Source organism: Nyctibius grandis, chromosome 4 (genome assembly GCF_013368605.1).
Source record: "Nyctibius grandis isolate bNycGra1 chromosome 4, bNycGra1.pri, whole genome shotgun sequence".
NCBI lineage: Eukaryota > Metazoa > Chordata > Aves > Nyctibiiformes > Nyctibiidae > Nyctibius > Nyctibius grandis.
The window spans coordinates 92,142,161-92,161,436 of record NC_090661.1 but is presented as its reverse complement, the minus strand read 5'-3'; the positions used below and the strand labels follow the sequence as shown (position 1 = coordinate 92,161,436).

The following is a 19,276-nucleotide window of genomic DNA, read 5'->3' as shown; positions in this document are numbered from 1 at the left end:
TGTCAACAGCTGTTTCTGTAAGCATTCAATTCCTGTGAAGGACCTCCTCCATAGACTCCTCCAGCTGTGCTGGAGGCTGCAGCTCTCTAATCCAGTAAATTGGTTTGAGAAGACGGCATAGATCTCCGACAGTAACGACAGGGGAACTCCATCTATGGGTTCCCTATCTTTCCAGCATTGAGAGAGAATGATCAGAGCACATCACACAGTTCAGGTTACATGCAGGTCTTATGTCTTTGTAGAGCATTTTGTCTTTTGCAGAGGGTACGTGAAAGAGGAGGACCATTACAAGGTAGGAAGTAATAAGTTATAAAAAGAAAACTTTTTTTTAAAAACTAAAACACGAGGGTCTTCTGGTGATACCACAATACAAAATAAGACATCACTGAGGTGCTTGTTCATTTTTATGAATATCAAATCCTCTTCTGAAATGCAATATATAATTATTCTGTTGTCCCTTTGTGATATACATTTAGACAGCCCATCTTCAAAATTGAGAGCAAGTTTCATCATAAGTTTTGTAAGTTGTACCACAACAACATTCTGCATAGATATCAAGACCATTTTGTCAATCAGAAATGATGAAAGCACAAATCTGCTATCCAAATATCACACACTCCCCACTAGGATCAAGCACCCCATATTCACTGTCAACTTTAAAAGCCCCTCAGCAGAATCTTGGTACTGTCGGAAATAAAACTAAGAGTTTTAGCTACCACCAATCCATTATGTGCCTTGTCTCAAGGTAGCCTAAGTCTAGCCTATGAGGATGAATAATCTACATGCATGAGATACTAGTATTACACTCATACACTAAACATGCAATTGGAACATTCATTCCCAGCATGTGCTATATACAGTTGGCACAGTCAGGGAAGAATACACATTTAAGATTACAGCATCTCAGTAATTCTTTCATTTGCTTCTCATAAAGATTAAAAAGAATCATAGAATCATAGAATGGTTTGGGTTGGAAGGGACCTTAAAGATCATCTAGTTCCAACCCCCCTGCCACAGGCAGGGACACCTTTCCAGTAGACCAGGTTGCTCAAAGCCCCATCCAACCTGGCCTTGAACACTTCCAGGGAAGGGGCGTCCACAACTTCTCTGGGCAACCTGGTCCAGTGTCTCACCACCCTCACAGGAAAGAATTTCTTCCTAATATCTACTCTAAATCTGCCCTCTCTCAGTTTAAAACCATTTCCCCTTATCCTGTCACTACTTGCCCTTGTAAAAAGCCCCTCTCCCGTTTTCTTGTAGGCCCCCTTCAGGTACTGGAAGGCTGCTATAAGGTCTCCCCAGAGCCTTCTCTTCTTCAGGCTGAACAGCCCCACCTCTCTCAGCCTGTCTTCATAGGAGAGGTGCTCCAGCCCTCTGATCATTTTCATGGCCCTCTTCTGGACTCGCTCCAACAGCTCCATGTCCTTCTTATGTTGGGGGCCCCAGAGCTGGACGCAGTACTCCAGGTGGGGTCTCATGAGAGCAGAGCAGAGGGGCAGAATCACCTCCCTCAACCTGCTGGCCACGCTTCTTTTGATGTGGCCCAGGATGCGGTTGGCCTTCTGGGCTGCAAGCACACACTGACAGCTCATGTTGAGCTTCTCGTCAACCATCATCCCCAAGTCCTTCTCCTCAGGGCTGCTCTCAATCCATTCTCCACCCAGCCTATATTTGTGCTTGGGATTGCCCCTGCCCACATGCAGGACCTTGTACTTGGCCTTGTTGAACTTCATGCGGTTTGCACAGGCCCAGCTCTCAAGCCTGTCAAGGTCCCTCTGGATGGCATCCCTTCCCTCCAGTGTGTTGACCGCACCACACAGCTTGGTGTCATCTGCAAACTTGCTGAGGGCGCACTCAATCCCACTGTCCATGTCACCGACAAAGATGTTAAATAGGACCGGTTCCAATACCAACCCCTGAGGCATGCCGCTCGTCACTGGTGTCCACTTGGATATTGAGCCGTTGACTGTAACTCTTTGAGTGCGACCAGCCAGCCAATTCTTTATCCACCGAATGGTCCATCCGTCAAGTCCATGTCTCTCCAATTTAGAGACAAGGATGTCGTGCGGGACAGTGTCAAATGCTTTGCACAAGTCCAGCTAGATGACATCAGTTGCTCTCCCCCTATCCACCAGTGCTGTAACCCCGTCGTAGAAGGCCACCAAATTTGTCAGGCATGATTTGCCCTTGGTGAAGCTATGGATGGAGATGCCAGAAAGACTTCGGTGAGACTCTGAGATAGAGCAGTTCGGTGGCAAAAGAATGATTATCTATCGCCCTCCTGTCTGAAAATCTATAGGAGAGGTATCTTACATGATTAACTCTGAGAAAAGAGACTAGAAAAAGCTTGTCAAATGAGGACCAGCACCACCTTGCCTTCTCTAAGGAGATGCACACCAGCTCACCATGCTTGTTTACAATGAATAACCCTGGTTAGCCTTTCTGACCTCTAATCGTTTCTCATATCCAATTATATCCATATATATCAACTATGATTAATTGTTCACATTTGTACAAAATTAAAACAGGCTCTTGGCATTGCAGCCATACCTGCCATAAACTGACATACCAAAACAAAACACTTCAGAGAATTCCAAGCTCACACACCCCATCCCCTATGGAGAGAGCAACTTCATTTAATCACCACCTCTGGCAGCTGCGCAAGAGCACAGATGCACCTTGCAGGACACCCTAAGGATCAGGAGCAAATCAAGGCTAAATTGGATACAGAGCAGGGAGTCCCTCAAGGAAAACCACTCTGTCATCCTCCTTGGCAGGTGGGACATGAAAATATATCATGGCTGTAAGGCTTAGGCGAAATCAGAGCCGGGAAAAGAACTCAGATACTCTAAGGCTGCCATCCTAACCTGCCCACAATGCCAAATCCCAGGCTGGATCCAATTTGCGTGCACAGGAGCAGAATAAGCTGTCATACTAGACCCAACAAAGCAAAACGTCTCATCTTTGTTTTACTGTTAAGCAGGTCAGAACAACATGTCTCCCTGCTTTCTCTTGTCTTTCTGGCACTGGACACATGTACTTTTCACTTTTAATTACAAGGCACAGCAAGCATTTGCTGGTTAAATTTCAGGTGCCAGTGGGGATGGAAGCCATCCAAAAAGCATGTGTTTGACCTGGCAAAGAGTGACTGATTGGCAACAGCCACATGCTTGGTTGTAAAACCTTTTCATTGTCACACCAAGGCAGAGTTTACAGAAGTTTACTCCATCCCATTATACTCTTGTTACAGCTGCACATTCTCCAGCTCCCCACAGATCATCAGAGCAAAGTACTCTGCCACATTAATCCCACTTTCCTGAGGTCACTTCAGTTCTGCATGCCGTTCAGCTATTTTGCTAAAGGCCTTTCCATATCACAGCGTGCTCGTGCATAGTTCCCCTCTACAAACTGCCAAATGGGTTACAAGCATCACCACTTATGGCTGCTTTCTTATACACCCAGTCTGACCAGCACTTCCATGACTATGCCTGGACCAGAAGTAAAAGGAACGCCAGCTGGTAACCTTAGGCAACAACCAGTGCTTCCACAGGAAAAACAGAAGCAAATCAGCAGAAGAGAAATGTAAAGCTCTGATCTATATTATGCTTTGCTCTAAAGTCTAGTATTTCTGCATAGCATATTTCTGCATGATGCCTTTTTACTCTTCAATCCTACCTAGGAAATCCCTAACTGTTGCAACATGTGACACATTGTTTTGTGGTCACCAGCTTTTTCTAGTGACACAGAACAGCTCTGATCCCAAACTCTGTGCACAGAAAGAGAAAAGCAGCATTCGCTGTTCTAATTATACATTATTTGAGTAAATGCATGGTTGTACTATTCTCCATAGAACTACAAAGTAATTTTCACCATTATGGTAACTTACCATGTAAGCAGAAATAAGTTACAGAAAATAATGTTAGCTGTAAGGAGAGGCTGTGTGCACCACAGCTGCTGGAACTGCGAACGCCATTTGTATCAAAATACTTCTCTGATTATAGGTCTCACTTGGGAGAACACTTTACATGTGGCAATAAGTTTATTTACAGGAGTTGCCCCATTACAGAAAACAAAGAGATGTGCATGGATAGTTACTCATGGGGGTAAACTTTTGCAGCCCATATACAACAGCTTATTTCATTTGAGGACACTAGAGTGTTTCATGACTCTCTAAAAAAATAAAAATTGTATTATGTGTCTCCCTTGAGGCTATTAAACCTGAATATAATTTTAAATGCATCATTGCTTCTCCTCTGCTTACGCACTTTATTTTTCTGCTTTTTAGTCAGATTGCAGAGAGAACATATACAACAGTCAGCTTTATCAATGTTCACATCCAGATGCTAATGATCTATCTCAATTTACTTACCTGGCATCTATTACTCATGTCCCTAATGTACTTCTCTTCCTAACATCTCCCCATCGGAGGAAGCCGAGGAGGTAGGAGAAGGTCTATCCATTTTCTGTATGGAAGGCTGAGGCCCCCAAAAACTAAAGGTTAAAGTTTCAAGACATGATGGCATTGTAGTGCCATCTGCACAGTAGCACTCAGCTCTAAGCTATCCCCTGTGGTTGCAAGCTCTTCACACTAACTCAGGTGCCAGAGATCCTAATATATGGGAAGGTTCAGGACCTAGGAACAGGATTCACAACTACCAGCTCACTGGCTTTGACATTTTCCATCACACTCGCAAAATTAGCTCCCAATGATACAGTCCTTGCAGGTTTATGGTAGAAGTTTTGACGGCAATTACACACCAAGAAGGCAAGTGACTGCCCCAGTGATTGTGAACCACAGCTGCTATGTCCTATTCCAACAGGGTCACTGATACCTCACAGCCTTGGGAAAATCACATACTTTCCATTCCACGTCCTTCCATGCATATACATGAGTCCTGGTCACTGCAGTGTCCTGAAGAACTAGTGTAAGACGAAAGGGAATTGGAAGAGGGGACAAAGGTTTTATCTGCAGCATAACCCTGCCACTTCAGTTTAGGAATCAATTGGCAAAAATCAGAAAATTGCCAAGCCGATTCCATCTTTCCACCCATTTCCAGGTCCTGAGCACTACATTCATTGCCTCCACTCCATTGCCACTCATGTGTCTGAGCACAGCTGCTTCATAAGTTTTGTTGCTTTCTTGCAGTCATTTTTAAGGATCACCTTGGCCTGACATGGAATGGCTCTAAGGGAGGCAAAATATGTCAGAGAAGCCTTTTTCGTCAGGAAAAGGACAATCGGATTTGTTGCAACATGCAATTAAAATATCATGGAGCATGCTGCAAAAGGCAGCGCCAATCTCTCCTCAGACAGAGACATAAGGACTGGGCGAAGTGTGGATTCCCCCAGATTTTCTAAGAAAACTACAGCCCTCAGTTTCCTCTAACTGCACCTGTGCACAACTTAGAAAATCCCTATCTTTACTTTCAGAGTCCAGCACTGTCTGTCTGTTTACAATGAAAAAAGGCATTATAGGACAGATAGGGTCAAGGGCAATGAACTCTAGCTAGTGCAAAAAGAAGCCTCAAGCACTCTGAGGCGTGCTGAAATGTTTCTCTAAGATCTAACCCAGCCAAGCTCCATGCCAAAGAAAAACTGCTCCTAACACAGCCACGCAAGGGCTTCCAGGATTCGCTGTCCTGCTTGGGATAAAGCATTTTACACAGAATTGATCACATCAGAGCTGAAAATAGAGTTACTGAATTTACACTATATGAGGCAGATGTGCATATATGGCAGAAACTGAGACACCTCCCTGCAGACTCTGTTAATCTATTCTACTAAAAATAAGAATTCACACAATGAGTAATGCTGAATTTCTCTATTCTTCACTTTGGAAAAGAATGAAATAAAAAGACATTTAAAATAATAAAAAGACACCCAATAAAAGGGGTGTGGTCAGCAGGTCAAGAGAGGTTCTCCTCCCCCTCTACTCTGCCCTGGTGAGGCCGCATCTGGAATATTGTGTCCAGTTCTGGGCCCCTCAGTTCAAGAAGGACAGGGAACTGCTAGAGAGAGTCCAGCGCAGAGCCACGAAGATGATTAAGGGGGTGGAACATCTCCCTTATGAGGAGAGGCTGAGGGAGCTGGGTCTCTTTAGCTTGGAGAAGAGGAGACTGAGGGGTGACCTCATTAATGTTTATAAATATGTAAAGGGCAAGTGTCAAGAGGATGGAGCCAGGCTCTTCTCAGTGACATCCTTTGACAGGACAAGGGGCAATGGGTGCAAGTTGGAGCACAGGAGATTCCACTTAAATTTGAGGAAAAACTTCTTTACAGTGAGGGTAACTGAACACTGGAACAGGCTGCCCAGAGAGGTTGTGGAGTCTCCTTCTCTGGAGACATTCAAAACCCGCCTGGACGCGTTCCTGTGTGATATGGTCTAGGCAATCCTGGCCCGGCAGGGGGATTGGACTAGATGATCTTTCGAGGTCCCTTCCAATCCCTAACATTCTGTGATTCTGTGATTCTGTGATTTTGCCACAGATTAGTGGGCTTGGGGTTAGCGGCAGGGGGAGGATTTTCCTCAAAGAAAAATAACTGTGTCCTGGTGAACTAGCTCTTCTCACTAAAGATCAAGGTCAGAGCGTTACGCAGTCTTCAGAAGGACCCACCTGCCCCTTTTACAAGAGCTGCTCTCCACCCATTCTATTATTTTTCCTCATTTTTAATAACAGGACATGCTGACTCATTATTATTGATTGATTATCCTGCTGCCTGTGAAGCACCATTCCCCTCCTCATTTTAATTCAAAACTACCTCATTTTTCATACTTCATAAATTAATATATTATTGGAGCTGCAGCAGTAAAGGAGATGTCCATGTTTCACAGAGAGGTAGGGAAGGTGGAGAAAGGAAGGAAGTCTCATAAACCTGCCCTACATCAGGATCTGCCGCTGTGTCCGCCTTGCTGACAGGCTGGGTGTTAAGTACAGGCAGCCCTTTACAAGGTGCTGCATCCTGACAGTCCCTCTTTGTCCCTGTAACCAAGGCAGGGCGCTCCAAAAGCTCACACAGGTCCACTCTGTGCACTTCATAAAAGCAATGGCCATGCTTAATGACAAAATTGAAGTTTTATTTTAGGGGATATTATAACTTCTGATCTGTCCTTTAACACTTGATGGCTAAATTAGAGCAAACTACCTCTTTATTAAATACTGACAGCCAACTCTGAGAAATCCACATTTAAATGTGGATGTGACCTTTCCAATTTTACCTCATCTCTTCTCTTGCACCATCCCTAAGGCTCTGTAGAGCCCTGACTCTAGCAATACAAGGTGAAGCAGGCAGAGAGAGCAACAGGAAAGGTGTACTGACTTCTAGGAAGCCAGACAAGTCAGCCCTGGCATAGATGTGCACTAGTATCCTGCCAAGCTGAGTCTTACTTGATATCTGGCCTTTTTTTCTCCAAACGTTATTAGCAAGTCCTATAAAAACAGAGCTGACTGGCTTGGGTTTCTCCCATCTTTCCCCCTTGCAATCTGACTCTCCAGCCACTCCAGTAGACAGTGAAGTGCACTGATAACCTCCTCAACCAACCTTAGTTTTTGTTAGGATGATGGGGCTGGGAATTGTGTGTGTAAAGTGGTAGACACCTTCATTTACCACCACAAACAGTGCCAAAAAAATGGTGCTCACCCATTCTGTTCTTGCCCACAAAGCAACCTCAGGGAAGCGTGCACGGTAAATAAGTCAAATCCAAATGGTTTGAATTCTGATTTGCCTTCCCCTAAAATCTGTGCCTGCTTTCATTCAAATGACTAACTTTTTCCCAAAGTCCCAGGCAGCATCTAAGCATGTATTTCAGGATCACAGTTCCAGTCCTTGGTGGATGAATGACATAGCAAGTGTCTGACTGCTTTTTGCTTAATTTACTTATACATCTTGTGTCTACATGCTTACTTTTATCCACCAGACCTGAAACATCTGTGAAGACTAAAATGACATTTATTTAACAAAATGTTTTTCATTATGACAGCCCTCATTTTATTCCCTATCTTTATTAATTAAATCCTGCATTAAATTTCTTTGCTTTCAATACTTACCTCAGCACTAACCAAATGTGTATTAAATTAGTTCAAAAACCCATGAAAAATGCAAGTGAAAGCTCTTGGAATGCATAAATACAAAGACATGAAATGCAGATGCATAAAGGCACACACAGGCAACCCTAATTCTGGAATTTCATAATATATGAACTTTTTTTTCTTCATGAACACTGAAACGATGGCTTTCAATGTAGTATCTTTAAGATAGATATAAACAGAAACAGATACCCATCTCTCTTCTAACCCTCCCCTCTCCACCCCATTAAATAATGCCATATGTGAACATTTTGTTAATTATCTCAATTGTGTTTATTTTTAGAAACAGCTGATGAGCAGTGGGTGAGGTTCACTGGGGTTTTTTGTTTGTTGTTTGGTTTTTTTTTTTCAATGCATCTGCTTTTTCAGAGAATTAACTGAAAAAGCCCCAAGAATCTCCAGTTTTCATGTTCATGCATACCGAGGGACAGCCTTCCCTAGAGTGCATTGACCAGATTGTCCCTGTTTAAGAAAGGGGAACACTTCTGTTGGGGATCTCTCATAAGCTTGGGTCCCAGTTCTCTGCTGTCTGTGCTGACAAATGATCACATCCCAGACAACAGATGCTATACGACCTCCATTTATCTCAATGATTTATGTCAAGTCAGAAGTAGTAAAATTAAAACCTGCAAACAAACAGATAGTAGTTTGTCCTTTAAGTACAGGAGCCTACATATGCGGTCAGGTCCCAGTGGGGCATCTGACATGCCAGGCCCCACAGTCCCAGGCTGCAGCAGGGCAGAGTACTCTCTCACTGGAGCCCCTTGATTACAAAGATCCACAAGGAGGCACAATCCCCAAATATAGTAATAATAATAATAATAATTAAAAAACCAACCAAACCTATTTGGGTATACTGAAAGAGACCCCACATTTCCAAAGTATTCTAGTAACACTCATATTTTGCCTTTACACCTGAGCATCTCCCATGAATTGACCTTGAATCTTGTTTAAAACACTAAGTCATCCAACACTGGGAAACTATATTTCTTACATAGGAAAGGTCAGAGAAATCTACAGAGAAAACATGACTTTTCTGAATTCAAAAGAGACAATAAAAACCCCTTCAAAAAGAGAAATTCCTAAAGTCCTCTTCTCCAAGTATTACAACACATCTGTAACTCCAGAGATCTCTTTCACACAGTTTCAGGTCATGGTTCTGCAAATATTTACAAAAATTCTCTCTTTTCTCAGGTGACAAAGTCAAGCCGAATTAATCAGAGAAGTAGAGAGAATCCCACACAGAGCAGCTCACAAGCCTGCACCTTCTAGACAAAACACATCGGGTCACATATCCTCTGACTCTGCCATGGATGCTGTGGGTGACCTTAAGGAAATCATCTTTGCTTCATCAGTAAGGAAAGAACAATATTACTTCTTCATTCCCATCTTTGTTCCCCTGTTTAAATTGTCAGTTCAGGGACGGGACAGTCCCTGTCAGTCTCCAGAAGTGTATTTACGAGATAGAACACAACTGCCATGTTAACCAGATCGCAGTCACATTTGTACAACTCACTGGTATAACCAGAGCAGACAAATCTGAGCCCAGCTAATACAGATGCTGTGTTTTAGAGCTACAGCCTTTCCTGTACAGCTGTAGGCAGGTTCTGCCCACATAGGCTCTGGACTGAGTGGCATGGGGTTCGGAGTGCTGAGAAGCACAGGAACAGCATATGCAGCTCAACAGGTCCAGAGAAGGAGTGCACAAAGAGATGATTACAACTGCATTTGCAGCTCAGGTAATTTAGGACCTGTTAATTGCAGCTGCAAAACCAAGATCTATTTAGTAATTGTATTTCATTGAGCTGAAGGAAAAGATTAGGGATAAAAGAAACAACTAGTTCTATCACTCCTGTGCTGTGGCTCTAACTCAGCACTGTTGGTTTTGTGTTATAAATACGTCCTCTGAGATCACACCAGCAAGTACCAGTTTGCAGTACATGTTGCTTATCCCAGTGTCCACATAATAAGGAAAAAGTGTGTAAAGAAACCTTCCATCTGCCAAATGGCTTTAGGATACTCCAGAACTCAGCTTCTCACAGAGAGCTTGGGATGCAATCTCAGGAAAAAACAGCAGATGACTAATGGGAGCTGTGGCAAGGATGGCAGCTCAGCTCAGGATGAGTTAGCAAGCATCAGGTGCATGCTGGAACCTCTGCCTCATCAGCCTATCACACATTTGACGACTAAGAAGAAAACAAAATGCTGTGCAATTCCCTTTGGGATAAAAATGGACTAAGAAATAAAGGCAAAAATAAATTCAGTTTGGACCACAGTTCTGCCCTGAGGCTCCAATCACAGCTGAGGAATTCCCTATGGAGATACATGAGGCCAGGACCAGGTTTGCTCTCAGTTACTCTCCAAGTGAGCAAGAAGAAATAAAAAGGAGGTCAAAGCAACTTGTGCTCATTTAGGATCTCCAACTCGTGTGAGAGGAGATGTCGCTCCCAATGTGCTAGCTAGTTTCCAGTTGGGTAGATGCATTCCTCTGCAATTTCAATATTACAGTCACAATTAACTTCTTCCTTCATTAACCTGAACTGCAACGCAGCATTACTCTCTGCCAGCTCATAAACAGTTGCCACGCTTCATCCCCAAGAAGCTGCACAGAAACAAACAAATCTAATTAGATTTAGCTTTCAGAGCTTCTGACTCTCCAAATACCTCTAAACATCTCTCATTCTGATGGGCCAAGTTCAAGAGGCACAACTAGGTATGAGAGATGCCGCACGCCTTCAGCTTTTATAGCTTCAGTGATTTGGACTGCCTCTCCATTTTGACTCTATGACAACTGAGAAACTAGTCTGCAAAACCATTTTCTCAAAGCTCTTTAACTGAACACCATAACTTTATTTCTGCTTTATGCTGTTTGCAACTACTGTTCAAATCCCTCAGCTAGAAGGTCTATCTATAAATAAAATTTCTAATCCTTCAGTTGTGGTATAAGGGAAAAATGGGGGGAATCCTCATTTCAATCACTGCACCCGGGTGGTATTTCTGTGCAGAGAGTAAGCATAAAAGACTACAGACCTTTTAATTCTTCAAGTTATCACCTACAACAACGGTGGTAACAGTGCAAGAGAAAAGCTAGAGTATTGCAATTTGCAATTGAATTGCAAAACAAATTCATGAAGGAAGGTATTTCTAAGACATCAGAACTGGCACCACAAATCTTAAATGCAATCAGGACCTCCTGTTTATCCACATCTTATCTGAAAAATACTATATACAGACAAGTGCTTTTTGATATGATTTTGTCAGAGTCATTCTCTTCCTTTTTCCTCTCTTCTTTTTCTTCTAAATGCTTTTTAAATGCTCCATCCTCTCAACCTCCACAGGAATCCCAAGGGTAGAGATAAAAGTTTCATAGTGAAAACTGAGTTTTCAACTAAACAACACCTTCACCAAGAATATTCACTCTCCACAGAACATTTCATAGAAAAAATAATACATGAAATCCACGGTTCAACAACAATTCCTTGAGTTTCAAAATGGCACCTTAGTGCCTGAAAGGAGCTGTGCTTCAGATACATGGGACTTCTGTTCTCGTCTTCTTTCTGCACCTTTGGAAGCACTTTGCATCCCTCTGTGAGGCATCAATTCTAAATGAATCTTGTTATTGACAACCAAAAGGAAAGCATGTTCTCAGGATAGGGGATCTTACACAGCAGACCAACCCATGATAGAAAATAGGGACTCGCAGCACTCCAGCTCCAAACAGTGCCATTTTGAACTACAGGCAGTTAGTCAAAGAATCACAGGCTTAATTTTTTGTGCAAATTATGCAATTTTTTAACAAAGTCTTCAATGACCAAAAACCAAAAAAAAATTGGGATAGAAAGAAAATGGGAATTTAAAAAGTCAAGAGAAATGTTCTTATTAAAATAGGAGAGACTTTTTCCCTTAGTACTTAGGAAGAAATAAACAATTCTAATTCCCAGACTGCTGTGAAAATCTGCCTCTAGTAAAATGTAATTAACGCCCAAAATATAGCATTAAATTAAAGGTCAGCAGGGAACTGAGATCTCTGCCCAGCAGAGAGTAAGCAGCCTTTTATCATATCCCTAAAGACAGACAAGAGGCTATAGGGTAGAAAAGCCAAAGCTTTGCATTTTGCAAGTCTCAGCTTTTCAGAGCACTCAACCATCTGCCCTTAAATCCCACTCATCCATAAGGAGGGGGTGCTGCTAAACAAATATGAAAGTTTCTCCCTTCTGAAGTTCACCACAGAATTATCACACTTGTTGGAACCTATGTGTTAACTAGGCAAAGCAGATGCTTCTCATGTGGTCTTTCAGGCAACCAACCAGGTGGGCAGATGCACTGAAGGGGAAGATGTGCCCTAGAATACACTCTGCCTGTTAGATCATCTTCATGGTGGTAGAAGTGTCAAAACTGCAGGCACTTGGCTTCTTACCAGGGCTCAAAACAGTAACTCTTAAGAGAGCCACAGCCCCCAGGACTTCAGAGTTGTCTGGCTGCAAGGTCTAATGGTCACCTGGAATTTCATAGTATTGATGAGAACTCAGTGCAGATTTTCCTGAGCCAAATACAAGTCCCTAGTGTGCAAGTGAAAGAAGAAACAGCCCAAGCATTTGCAGGAGAGCAGATACAAATCTGGCATTTTCAGAGCCCAGCAGCAGAGGCTGTAGCATAGTTGCAAAGTGTTGTGAAACTCTGAGCTTGTTAGTTTGTAGAAGAAGGAAATTAGCAGTATCACAGAATCACAGAATCAACCAGGTTGGAAGAGACCTCAGGGATCATCGAGTCCAACCGTTGCCCTTACACCACCATGTCAACTAGACCATGGCACTAAGTGCCATGTCCAGTCTTTTCTTAAACACATCCAGAGATGGTGACTCCACCACCTCCCTGGGCAGCCCATTCCAATGTCTAATAACCCTTTCTGAAAAGAAATTCTTCCTAATGTCCAACCTGAACCTCCCCTGGAGAAGCTTGAGGCTGTGCCCTCTTGTCCTATCGCTAGTTGCCTGGGAGAAGAGGCCGACTCCCACTTCACTACAACCTCCCTTCAGGTAGTTGTAGACTGCAATAAGGTCACCTCTGAGCCTCCTCTTCTCCAGGCTAAACAACCCCAGCTCCCTCAGCTGTTCCTCGTAGGTCAGACCCTCCAGAACCTTCACCAGCTTGGTCACCCTCCTCTGGACTCGCTCCAACACCTCAACATCTTTTTTGAAGTGCGGGGCCCAGTACAACTGCTCCACAGGAAGATGAAGTAGTCCTGGCTCACAGCAGGAATTGTTTCGGCTCTGGTGCGGCCAGAGGCTACAGATTCACAATGGGCTGCAGCCTGCTTGACTGTTTCCTATGTCAGTGCTCCAGGTCTCATTTCAAATGATGGATGCTCTCAGATCACCAAGCTGGCCCTGGTCACTAGCAATGATATTTGAGAGGCAAGAGGAATCATAGCTGGAAAGAAGTATTCTCGGCAAATTCCTTTGGTATCTGCACAGTTGTATTTGTTTTAATTATAATTGCAAACCTCAAATTACACAATAGCAAAGTGCATTTTCCAAATACCTTCTTGTGGTTTCTAGGAAACGGACACCTCCTATCTCAGTTCCAAAACCAGCCATCAGCAGGTTGGGTCAGGAGCTGGCAGCAGGCACTCTGGGACCTAGACCTGCCTCTGCCCAGCACTACATGGGGACACTGCCAAAGCCCCCTCGGCTCAGTCTTGGCTATGCAGCTCTGCACCTTGATTAACTCTGTGCATGCGGAGGGTTGATATCTCCCAGTGGCAACGTGTAAAACCAAGGAGCATCCATAGACTAATTCTGGCCTCTAAGTGCCAAACATGAGCACAGCCAAGAGGTGCCCAGGGAGAACCAAGGCTGTCCTGGATTTATCACCATTATAACCATAGAGACCGCGTTTCTTCACCTCTTCCCCTCTCAGCTGCCTCTTTCCTCCTCAGGCACAAATACGTGACTTCTCCACCGTGATTTTGCACACTGATAAGCACCAGTGACTGATGTGTTTCACTGAGGAGCAAAGGGCAGGACTGAGGGACCAGCTGCTTCCAGGCTGCTCCAACATTTTCCATTCTGCTGTGTCACAAAAGACATTTCAATACTCGGCAGGACACCAAATACAGACAGGGATAATATTCAGCACCCTGATGGGACTCTCCAGTTAGGGATGGGAAACACACATGGGATCAGCTTAGAAGGAAGCCTAAAGAGACCATGAAATAAATAAAATTGACTAAATATATAACCCAAACTGAAACAAGAGTTGTTAGCTTAAAAGAGGAAGACCAATGACACATGAAGCTAACTGGGAATTTGCTTTTGCCATTGTTACATAGCAGATGCTCAGACATTAACTTTGTTGGGGCAGAATAGAACCCAAAGAGAACTAAATATTTTAAGGCCTAAAGAGCTATTAGATCCTCAAGTCTGACCTCCACTTGTAGCACATGTTCCAAAATTCCACCAAATCATTCCCACATTTCTTCCAGAAACAAATCCTTTTTGTAAGAAGATGGTGTTGGAGTGCCATAATTCAGGAGGGCAAGGTGTGCATCAGGTGTGGCTTTCTTGGGACCAAGAGAGAAGGGGAATGACACAGGCTCCTAGACCATGGGTTGTAGCCATGCCTCACCCAGCTGCTCAGCCTCTGCATTTCAATTCTGGCCTCATCTGATCCCCCATATTGTAATAAGCAGAGATGTTGGTACTGAGAAATCAGTGTCCCACCATGACCTGGCACAGCACTGAGCAGAAAAATATAGCAGAAGCTGCCAAAAAACTTACAATATCCCCACCAAAAATTTTCAAAAAATAAATTAGAAACAAAAAGCTTTTCTTTTAAAAGAATAAAGAAAAAAGCCAGCATTTAAATCTTCTTGCCTCATAATTGAGCCTAGGGTTATGCCACAATTCAGGTAAATGATGTTTATATAACTGGCATTTGGCTGAATGCATAATTCCTATTTAACAGCTGAAGGTCTTCAAAGAAATCTGACAGGTAATTCCCACTGTAGTTCTGCAGGGTAGCTGAGAGGTAATTATCCTTCTCACTAGTAAATCAATTAGGAATGAATGTATGGAAAGCTTTTCCCCTCCTCCAAGTAACTGCTAATCCTCTAAGCACTAATGAGTAGGCAGGGCTAGCAACAGTGTGCAAACCCATCAAAACTCAACAGGAGCTGCGAGGCATGCAGGGTCCAAACGTTACCTGGGAGCTAATGCCTCAGGAGAAAGTGTCTTGCCTGGAAAGGGTCTGCACGATTCACTGTGTGCACAGAACTTACGCACGTGTGTTACTTTTGGTATCTGCGTCCCTGTTTATTGCCTCAAAGACCTATTTTTGAGGCTCATAAGAGATCACTGCATCGTGTTCAACTAGCCAGCATTTGTGCTGTTAGAGGTGAAGCACAAGGGATCTGGACTTTCTCTACTGGGGTGAAAGTGATTCACCCTACCTACTGCTTTGTGATTCGCTGTTGGTGGTTGTCCTCAGGAGCTCAGCAAAAACTTGATGCTTACTCTGCAGGCACTGTAACAATATTCACCCAGGGAGACCTGGAGAAGATAACACCCAAGTGCATTTTTTGCAGTGTACAACCTCATGAATCTGTAAGGGGTGGGTGGACAATAAACCTGATACTGAATTTGTCAAATCCCAGATGCTCCAATCCAATGACAACTTCTCCAGGCATCTTTCAAATGCTGCATGGATGTTTGGAATTGCTTTGACAGTCAGAGTCAGCTCCAGGTTCAGACAAACCAACTGTTTAACCACGGACAGTAACAGTGCTCATATATTTAGCAGAGGTAGAAAGAATGAAAACAAGTTGTTCCCACAGCAGCCAGCACAGAAGCTGGTTTCCTACAGGTTTCTCTTACAGCTCATCTCTCCATTTCAAAAGATTTTTCAGAAAGGGGGAGAAGAGGGAAGACAGACAGGTACGTCCAGAAATCATTTCCTTAAGACATAAGACCAAAATTTTAAAAAATTGTCACCTAAAATAAGAAAACAGGAGGTAAAGATAGGTCTGCATACCACTGTATGATGAAATGTAGATGTTACTAATAAAAAAAAAAAAGGAGAGAAAAGACTGCTAAATCCGTAAAACTCAATAGCTTGAGAAATTGCTAGAAGATAATCATATATCCTAGTACTCCGATTTGCGAGGGAGATTTTACACCAGTGACGTAGGATTTGTAACTGAGCATATTGCCTCTGATTTTACGTAGGCAGAGTTGCTTTGGAAACAGAAGGAAGAAGAATTAACTCTTTACTGCTCACCATATTGGCTATGGGAGGGGTGTGAAAGCCAGGACAGCTCATTACAAAACATCTTCATTCCATTTTGCTCAGAAAAAAAGAAGTCAAGGTAGTTGTCACAATAATTCAGCTTCTCCATCAGAAAAAATATAAGCTGATCCCTGCCCACTGCATTCTTCCTCTCCTCTATACATCCAAACACACACATATTGTTGCCAATAGTAATCAGAACTATGACTGCCTTAAGGTTGCATACACTGAAATAAACATCAGTCCTGAAACCTCAGTGGACTGACCAGTGATGGAAAACACAGTAGTAGTAATGAGAGCAGTACAAGTAGCAAAATACTAGTTCAGAAACCTATTGATGGAGACAGGAGATAGCCAGTTTGCAAGTGATCAAGCCAAATGGGCTGCACCCCACCCAAACACAACTCCACTGCCTGCAATTAGCTACGTGCTGCAGCCCTCCCACACTGATTTCTGTGGGTAGCTGAAAGCGTCTTTGTCCCACTACCTCCCCTGAATCAACACAGGCAATAACATTAAACCAAAAAGTCACTGAGTAGTAACTCCTGGGCTGTGCTCTGTGAGCCAGCTGCAGCCCTAATTGCATCACGTGGGAAGCATGAGCAGGGGGTTTGAAAGCTATGACCTCATCTTCTCTCCTACACAATGCAAATCAAATCTTAGGTCTCTCACCCACTCTCCCAGGCATGTTCTGCTTTCAGCCCCCTTACATGATGCAACAAATGAAAATGTCATTTACATCTTTGCCTCCAACTTCTAGCTAGGGAAAGCATAAAGGGGAAAAAGAGTCAAATGCAGAAATAAATGCCTTTTACTCAGTATTTCTAATAACAAGGAGACTGAGAAGGCAGGGAGAGGTGTATTACCCAAATCCAGTGTAAGCAAGAATCCCAGAAACATTTGTGTGAGTTCAGCTTCTTCAAAAGTGTAACAGTCAGAAGCAAATAAATGCAACCCTTTTATTTCTCTAACACATTCAGCAGGAGATTGAGGACTCCATCCCTATCACAAAACCAGGCATAATTTTACTGGATTCCATGGAATTGCACTAGTGCAACTTGGACAGCAAATGCAAGCTCTTGTGAATTACCAACAAATTTCACTTTAGGATCATAATTCCTCACAGAATGAACAGAATGCTGTAATTTTGTTTCTATAGCTACCAGCTCGATGGCTCTCCCTTACCTTCCTCTTGTTAGTGGGACTGACATAAAGGTAGCTCAGCACAGTCTTCAGGCCTACTTTATCATTTAGCTTTTCATAGGTAGTGCCATAGTCAGTTGACCTGGAGAAAAGAGGAGACAAAAAGAGTTTATACAGTTATTAGAGCTCAGGGGAAAGAAATGACTGTGTGAACAGATGCTCAAAGTTACAGCTTGAGCATTACTACCCTTAAAACTCGAGCTCTTCTGTTTCACTCAAGGTGGCCAGCAGAAAAAGAAAAGAAAACCTGAGTCCTTTGGGGCAGAGTCTGTTTCTGCATCAATTGATCCTATGCACCTGGGAAGCTGTGGTGCACCCGTGAGGATGGACTTTGGGGGCAGGCTCTGCTCTCATGTGCCAGTGTGGGATTGCAAATGATATCTACATGAGAGGACTCTGATCTCAGCAGCACACTTAGCACAAATTCTCTTTTCAGACAAATCCAACAGAAGAATCCAAATTCAACCCACAAACAACAGTTTTATTTAAGTAGGCTCATTTTTAACTTGGAGATGGGGATCCGAATGTGGCTCAGAATTGTAACAGCTGAACTCATGTCTAGATAAAAACATACCTAAATTGGCATCTTGAGTCCTCAGTCACCCCCATCCTACTTTGTGCCAGGCATTTAATTTTTCTGAGTTACAGAGACAGATTCAGGCCCCTACACTAGCAAATCCCACCAGGAGGAGCAGATGATCTGGGGGTGGCATTACCCATTCGTGACTGGGAAAAGGGCTGCTTCGTCACAGAGGGTTTTCTGTAGCTTCCTCCTCCTCATTTGTGGGCATGTTTGAAACCTCACTTTGCCCTGCTTGTTTCTCTGCTGTTTTTGTACTCTGCTTTTTCTAACAAGATTTTTCCTACCAGAACAAATCAACAGCTACCTAGTACAGGATCCCACAGCGGGGAGAGCCTGGCTCCTGACCCTACGCAGCTTCTACCACATGGACAGAGCAAACACAATCCTTATCAGGTGGACAAGGAAAGACCCTCACAAAAAGCCTACCTGGACATACCTATGATTTTATTAAGATGAGAATTCACGGCCCCTGCCCTCGTCTCTAATTACGCTTTTTACTAAACAGATAGTTAGAGAACTTTTAGCAATTCAATGCCTTTCCCAGAAACTAGCTCCAGTAATTTTCTGATTTTCTGAGTTCAGCAAGCCTCCAGCATCTGCAGCTTTGTGGTTCTGCCTGAGACCAATCCTCTGCTCCTTGCCTGTCTGGTAGAGAAATGGCCCTAGTCACCTTTCTGGCATCACAGGGAACAGTAACAGATTCACTGTTCAAGCCTTCCACTCAAGTGGCTGCAGAAACTAAGCGATGCCAGAATCTGCACCCACCCAGCTCTGCTGGTTTCGTTGCTGCTAGTGGAGTCCAGAATGACACTAAAAGGGCCACATTGCAAAACCAGATGGCCGGTTTCAGGCTTCCAAGTAGCAGAGCCCATGAAGTCAAAAGCTTGTTTTACCACTGATGTGGCTCCAACACATTTGCTTCTGTGCATCTTTCAAGCACAACTCCTAAATGTTTTGCAAACTGCTTCTTTCCTTAAATGGGTGGAAACAACCTTCCTCCTTTGAACACTCAGCAGTCAGGGGTGCTTCCAAGTCTTAAACAACTTCCTTGTGTTCTGGTTTAGCTCTTTAATACTAAAATAGAACTAACACTATCTCTATGCACACTTAATACTCTTTT

At 43.4% G+C, this 19,276-nt stretch overlaps 1 protein-coding gene across 1 annotated transcript in view; it reads right to left on the bottom strand.

Moving 5' to 3' along the window:
* The window catches only part of SORCS3 (sortilin related VPS10 domain containing receptor 3), a 316,197-nt gene that overhangs the window by 149,766 nt on the left and 147,155 nt on the right, over nt 1-19,276 (bottom strand). Inside the window, exon 3 of the mRNA XM_068397886.1 lies at nt 17,556-17,655. Coding sequence (XP_068253987.1) covers nt 17,556-17,655 — 100 coding nt within the window. The remainder of the gene's footprint in view (nt 1-17,555; nt 17,656-19,276) is intronic.